Here is a 7,155-nt window from a genome sequence, read left to right on the forward strand (position 1 = left end):
TCTAAAGGCAGGCTGTGGCGATGGCCGCCCGGGACGTGCCGGTCTTCCGAGTTGCGCCTTTAAATGAATGAATGAAAACACACGGATGACACCCCGGCAGAGCTGTTCCTTGAGAAAACGAATGCAAGAGACTGGAAGTCAAGGGAAGACACACACGCCGGTGTGTGTTGGGGGGAAGGGGCGGGGCCGGGGCCTGACCTTTGTAAAAACAATTTGTTCCTTTTCTAGGAACACTGAGCTAAAAACATCAGATTCAAAGATTTGTGTATAAAGGTATCACGCTACTTAGCAAAACTCGAGACAGCCTAACAGCCCAGTAGTTGGGAAATGGTAAAATTCTGAGTGCTATGCGTGATTTGATAATTACAGAGCTTCCTAAGGCATTTTAGTGATCTGAAAAATGCTTCCTTTTACGGTAAAAGCAAGGCACAACACTCCCATGTATTCGTTCCAAGTATGTATGTTACTTTTTGAAATATAATAATACTGTAAAATAACAAAAGTTCTCACTCACTGGTAGAATGACTTCATACATTCACATTTTCTAAAATTATCAGCTCTACGAGTACTGCATTAAAATCTTAAAATTAAAATGTTAAAGTCAAGAACATGATATTTTCAAAGTAGAACAAACTGGAAAATAAAGCAGGGCAGGACAGGGCCCATGAATTTTTCAGGAGAGGAATAAGCAGAACTTGCTGACTGACTGCCAGCACTAGAAATGAGAAAGCCATCTAGGAAACCCCCGCGTCTCCAGCTCAGAGGCGAAGAAACCGGTGGGGGAGACGAATTCCATTGTGGAGTTTGGTGGAGATGTCTAGGGAGCCTTTTAGAGCCCAAGAAAGGACGCTGGGGGCCCAGGGTAGGGAGATGCGGAATCTTGACTGGAGAGGTACAGTGAAGACAGCCCTCAGCTCCTCCTCACACAGGTGGCATCTTCCCAGAAGACGTCAGAGAGAACTGATGTAATCTAAGAGAGAAAGTGTCACTTTTCATACTTTTGAAGAAATGTTCTTTAAAGGCAGGGGTAGTTCTAAACATATAAAGTAATGCCAGGGTTTTCATTGTGAATTTAGTAGTATTCCACCTTTCCTGGGGGAAAAAACGCACAGTTCTGCTAGGACCTTCCAAGATTGTTCATCGGCTTAGAAGTGACCATTTACCTTACTTCTTCCTTGAAATAATTTCTTTTCCTTAAAAAAAACCAATTTCCTCCTCTTTCTGCCTAACAACTGCTCGTCTCAGTATCACTGCAACTGCTTCTTTTGCTCTACCATGCTCGTGATGTTCTCTCCCACTCAAATGCTCACTAGGTACTTTTTATTTTTTGAGTCAGTCTCACTGTCACCTATGCTGGAGTTTAGTGGCACGCTCACGGCCACTGCAGCCTCAACATGCTAGGCTAGGCGATTCTTCAGCCTCAGCCTTCCAAGTAGCTGGAACCACAGGCGTATACCACCATGCCCGGATAACTGATTTATTGTAGAGACAAGGTCTCCCCAAATTGCCCCAAGCTGGTCTTGAACCTCTAGACTCAGGCAATCCTCTCACTTCTGCCTCCCATATTGTTGGAATTACAGGCGTGAGCCACTGTGCCCAGCTACTGGGCAGTTATTGAGGAGGTCAATGTGCCAAGTCCCTAGGAAAAATAAAAGCCATAGCTGGGTGGGGAGAAACAACAACAAAAACACTACAGAAGCAGCTCAGCAATAAAGAGGCTTAATAAACCATTTACCCATTAATCTGCTCGGCTGCCATTCTTTGTGCACCTTGCAAACTCCAGGTATGCGGAAGGTCTGCCCGCTGTCCCCAGCTAGCCTGGGGTCCTCCCTTTGCTCACAAAGCCAGTCACAGGTGCAAGGTCACCACCAGAACCACCCTCATGGGTAAATGCCCTGGGGTGTCTCATCAAAGACAATGCTACAACCCCACTTGCATATGTGAAAAAGATGTACCGATGTGTGCAGGAGAACAACCCAAAAAAGTAAACAAGCGTCCACAGTGGGTCCCTCCAGGTGTTGGGATTGTTGTTGCTTCTGATTCTTTTTATTTTAGTGTTTAACTTTCCCAGAATAAAACATATATTGCTTTTGTCATATGAAAGTTACTTTTAATTAACAAGTTATTAGTTCCAACTTTTTTTTTTCCTATAAGAGCTAGTGAGAGTAAATGTCAGGGTTTGAGTTCAAATGACTGCTCAAACCAAATGGTCCCGAACCAAACAGGTCACAACCTTGCCAGGCCCAAAAGGAGACATCTGAGTTCTTGGCTCCTGATGGGATGACGTAACCTGAGCTAAGCTTAGGTCACTCATTGCAAACCTTGGTCTCATCACCATTTTTTTTGGAGTTGGAGTCTCATTCTGTCACGGAGACTGGAGTGCAGTGGCACGCTCATGGTCACCACAGCTTCGACCTGCTGGGCTCCAGCGATCCTTCCTCCTCAGCCTTCCAAGTAGCTGGAACTATAGACACACACTACCATGCCCGGCTAATTTTTTGATTTATTGTAGAGTCGAGGTCTTGTCATGTTGCCCAGGCTGGTCTCTAACCCCTGGTCTTAGGCAATCCTCTCCCCTCGGCCTCCCAAAGTGCTGAGATTACAGGCTTGAGCCACCGCACCCAGTCTTTGTTTTTCAGAGACAGGGTCTCTGTTGGCCAAGCTGGAGTGCAGAGGTACAATTATAGCTCACTGCAACCTCCAACTTCTGGGCTCAAGCCATCCTCCTGCCTCAGCCTTCCTGGTATGCACAAGCATGTCATGATAAATTTTTTTTTTTAGAGAAAGGGGTCTGGCAATATTGCCCAGACTTATCTCAAACTCCTGGTCTCAAGCGATTCTTCCACCTTGGCCGCCAAAGTGCCGGGATCACAGGCAAGAGCCACTGCAACTGGCATCTCCGTTCTTCAAATAAATGAATATACCCATATCCATCCCACTTCTCTCACAAATATAATTTATCAAGGTGTGCCAGACACCTGGAGCACTTTTGCACAGGAGCCTGGTGAGAAGCCAGTGTACTGCCACACAGCCAGTATCTGCGTGAGAACCCCCCCCAATTAACTTCAGTACCACAAGCATGCTGAGATAAAGCCTTCCACAGAAGCTTAAGTAAACAAAAGCTTTCTTTTATGCATCTTGTATTTTATTCAGAATAAAGCAGATTTTTCCTAAGCAGTAGTTGAAAAAAAATATCATTTAGGTAACCCAAAACAGCACCCATAATTAGTGAAAAGTAATATTCATCAGCTGAATTCTACTCAGAATTCAAAATGCAAAAAAGCCGAGCAAGGTCTTTGTTTCTGGTACCATTTGGTAATGTCTTCCACAATTTACATTCAAGTTCCTTTTCTGAGATCCCACTCTGGAAAAAAAAAAACTAAAAGGCAGATGTTGGCCTACTAAACTACTCTTTTCTTAAAAAGTTAAATGCCAGAAAAGGGAATTGTCTTCGTTCCACATTACAAAATTAAATTTTATTTTCAATTCGCGAGCGTGTGAAAATCGACAGATGCCATTTACACCGACCACAGCACATCACCAAGTTTAACACGGTTGCCAGTAACTCCCAGGAAGGCGATGACCCGCAAAACTGACACTGGATGCCAAGTGTCGCCAGCATCGCTTTGGAAGCATGACTGGGTTCTTCGAAGACCTCACACATCCAACCTCGCGCGGCGCTTTAACTAAAACCTCTAGGGCTCGGGCAGTGGACGGAATCCCCAGGCACAGGCGACAGTCGGGGCGCAGGCTCCGGGCGGCCGGGGTCCCGCCCCGCCTCCGGCGAATCCGCGCGGTCTGGGCCCCCGCCGCGCAGGCCTCGGCGACGCCGGGACGGAAACGGCCCCTCGCGACACCGCCGCGGGGGCGGCCGTCCGCTCCCTCCTACGTCCTCGTGCCGTGGGCGGCGGGAGGGGCGGGCTCCTCGGGTCCCTCTCCGTCCAGCACCCCCGCCAGCCACCGGTCCGCGGCGCCCTCGTCCCGCAGATAAAGCCAGAGGACCAGGGCTGAGAGGGACAGGCTGAGCGGCAGTACTTTCCACCAGGGCTGCTGCTGCCCCTTCCCCAGGGAGTGCTCCACCGTCCAGCGGGCCGGGTGGGCCTCGCTGGAGGAGAACCGAAGGGGGCGGTTCGGGTCGTCCTCCTCCTCCTCCTGACCCTCGGCCTCCGGCTGCGCCCGAGCCCGGCCTCCGGGCGGCGGGTGCAGGCTCCGGGAAGCCCAGCCCACGAGCCTCAGCGCCCGGGCGGCCCTGGAAGAGAGAAAGCCGTGAGCGCACAGCTCGCCCGCCACCCAGCGCCCGCCCGCGCCCGAGACCTCGCGGAGCTCACCGGGCCGCCGAGGCACACAAGACACGGTTCATCGCGACCTGGGCTCCGCGCGGACGCCGCGGCGCACGGCGCTCGCGTCACTTCCGGAGCGGGAGGCCGGAAGCCGGGGCCATACCCGGCCTCCGCTCACGACTACAAAACGTGGGCCCGCTTGCGCGACGGAAGTGACGCACTGCAGCCGGCGGGCTCTTCCGCCGCCGTGCCCGGCCCCCGGGGCGCGAGGGCCTGCCGGGAAGGGCGTTTCTCCGTCCTGTCCGGAGTGGACCCCGCCGACCGGCCTCCCCACCGCCCGGCCCGCTCTCCCCAGGCCCGACCGCCACCGCCGGCCTGGTTTTCGGCCTGGGACGGTTAGGGCTCGTGGTCTTGCAAGTCGTGTCCTCCGGGAGTCCAGGCCTACTCGGCCGCGGCCCGCAAGGGCTTCCCTGGGAACTGCCGGCTAATGGCCCCAGGGCCCCCGGCCTGGCCGGCGCTCTCCGTGGAGGGGTGTGGAATTACACATGTGTGCGTGCGTGAATGTATTAGTGTGTATGTGTGTGTCAGTATGTGTGTAATGTGTGAGTGATAGTGTATGAGTGTATGTATGTGAGTGTGCGTGCTTGTGTGAAAGTGGTGTGTGTGTATGTATGTATGCACGTGAGTGTGTGGCCGTCCTGCCCGAGGAGCTGTGACAAGAGACAGTCCAACTTCGACATCAGCTGTACAAACACTGCCTTGCACGTCCTTACGCTGAATAAACCACAATGTGTCGTGGGAAATAGAGTCCAGGTGCCACTGGACCGGCAGCCCCACAGTGGCTGATGTGCTGAATTAGGGCTTTATGTCTTTAGAGGCAGGACCTGGCTCTGTAGCCCAGGTGGCGGGACTGCAGTGGTGCAGTTGTGGCCCACTGCAGCCTCCAACTCCTGGGCTCAAGCAATTCTCTCACTCCAGCTTACCGAATGGCTGGGACCACAGGCGCACACCTCATGCCTGGCTAATTTATTTTGATTTAGAAAATAACATATCATTTCTTTTTTTTTTTTTTGAGTTGGAGTCTCACTCTATCGCCCAGACTGGAGTGAAGTGGCCGCTCCCAGCCACCGCAGCCTCGACCTGCTGGCTCCGGGGATCCTTCCGCCTCAGCCTTCCAAGTAGCCGGAATTACAGGCATGTGCTACTACACCCGGCTGATTTTTTGATTTATTGTAGAGATGAGGTCTCGCTGCCCAGGCGGGTCTCGAACCCGTGGGCTCAGGCATTCCTCTCACCTCAGCCTCCCAAAGGCGCGGGATTACAGGCTGAGCCACCGAGCCCGGCAACATGTCATTTCTAATGCCCAGTGTCTTGGAGAGGAGCTCACACCCATGCCAACCGCAAGATAACTTGGAAGCCTGGACACTCCAGCTTCCCCTGTCCCTCCCCTCAGGATGTCCCCGGGTGACCCTGACTCTGCCCAGGTCTTGTAGGTTGTCTGCCTCCTAGGGTGCATGCTGCTCACTAGGCCCATCCCCTGTTGATGGGGAGGTGACTGGGTCCTTGGCCCGTCTGCTGCTTGGTATGTGGCTGGGTGGTCCTCCTGAGCTAGAATCTGCTTTGGGACTGCCACAGAGGGGACTGATGACAAGATCAGACCCTGAGTCCTGGTGACCTCCAGCGTGCCCACCTTCTTAAGGTCACCCTCTCTGCCTCTGGCACACCTGCTCCTGCGCCTGCCTCCTGGTGGGAGAAGCAGCAGGCCTGGGACCAGCTCTGTGCCTCGGAGCCTGCGGCCCCAGACAGGGACAGCAGCTGGAGGGGTTCCCAGCTCAGCAACACCTGGGCGTCCTCCCCGCCCCTGGCCCAGCCCAGGACCACATTAGGAGCTGTTGTGTCAACACAGGCACCTGTTTGCCCGGTTGTCCTCGCTGGGCCCTGCCCCAACTGTTCCACCCCGGAACCCCACCCTGAATCGCTGCCCAACCAGCCCCCTGCAGGCCCTGGGAGCACTCACTGTGTGTGGGAGGAGGGTGCTCGAAGCATGGCTGGGAAGGCTAGGTCAGAATCATCCCGATGTGCAGCCCGGGAGGCTTCCCAGGGAAGGTGGAGACCGAGGGGCCGTTAGGGAAGGCTGCCGGCAGTTTCCTGGCGGAGGCTGGTGCAGGTCCTAGGTGGGATGCTTTAGGGTAGCTGGGCACAAGCTGCCGCAGGCCAGCAGTGTGGGGGCTAAAACTGCAGCCTGGGACAGGCGGCCTCTGGGGGCCATGAGCCACCTCAGTCTTGATGACAGCCTTGGGTCAGGGACAGAACTGAGACAGGGATGCCTTAACCCCTTGCTGCCAGCTTCTTCAGCGGTTAAGTGGACATCCCTCTCACTCAGGCCGCTGGGAGGACCAGGAGGTGCTGTACTGGTTGAAGTGTCCCCTCGGGACTTAAGAATGTGACCTTATTTGCAGATAGGGTCTTCACAGATGTCATCAGTTAAGACGAGGTCCTCCTGGATTAGGGTGGGCCCTAAGTCCAAGGACTGGTGTCCTTGTCAGAGGGGAGACACACAGAGAGGGGGAGAAGATCATGTGACAAGGAGGACCTTGGAGCAACGTGTCTACCGCCAAGGACCACTGGGGACTGGGGCAGCCTGGGAGAGAGAAGGAGCCTGGGACAGACCCTCCCCAGCGCCATCAGAGGGGGCACAGCCCTGAGGACACCTCGACCTTGGACTTCAGGCCTCCAGAACTGGGAGGAAATAAATGTTGTTTGAGGTCCCCCCATTTGTGGTGCTTTGTCACAGCAGCCTTAGGGGATTAGTCACGTGCCCATCATAGAATCTCCCTACTTCCTGAGTCTCCCCACTTCCTGACAGCACCCACCC

The 7,155-nt window shown here is 53.8% G+C and overlaps 1 protein-coding gene across 1 annotated transcript; it reads right to left on the reverse strand.

Annotated features, from left to right (window-relative positions):
• Nucleotides 1–3,127: 3,127 nt before the first annotated feature.
• On the reverse strand, nucleotides 3,128–4,360 carry CUNH16orf91 (chromosome unknown C16orf91 homolog). The gene is made up of 2 exons (XM_008070301.1): nucleotides 4,329–4,360; nucleotides 3,128–4,249 (listed from the first exon to the last, which is right to left on the reverse strand). The coding sequence occupies exons 1-2, from the start codon at nucleotides 4,358–4,360 to the stop codon at nucleotides 3,886–3,888; spliced, it is 396 nt and encodes a 131-aa protein (XP_008068492.1). The 3' UTR covers nucleotides 3,128–3,885.
• Nucleotides 4,361–7,155: the final 2,795 nt, after the last annotated feature.

The sequence above is a fragment of the Carlito syrichta genome, unplaced genomic scaffold (assembly GCF_000164805.1).
Source record: "Carlito syrichta isolate Samal-C Ts95f unplaced genomic scaffold, Tarsius_syrichta-2.0.1 Scaffold313344, whole genome shotgun sequence".
NCBI classification, from domain to species: domain Eukaryota; kingdom Metazoa; phylum Chordata; class Mammalia; order Primates; family Tarsiidae; genus Carlito; species Carlito syrichta.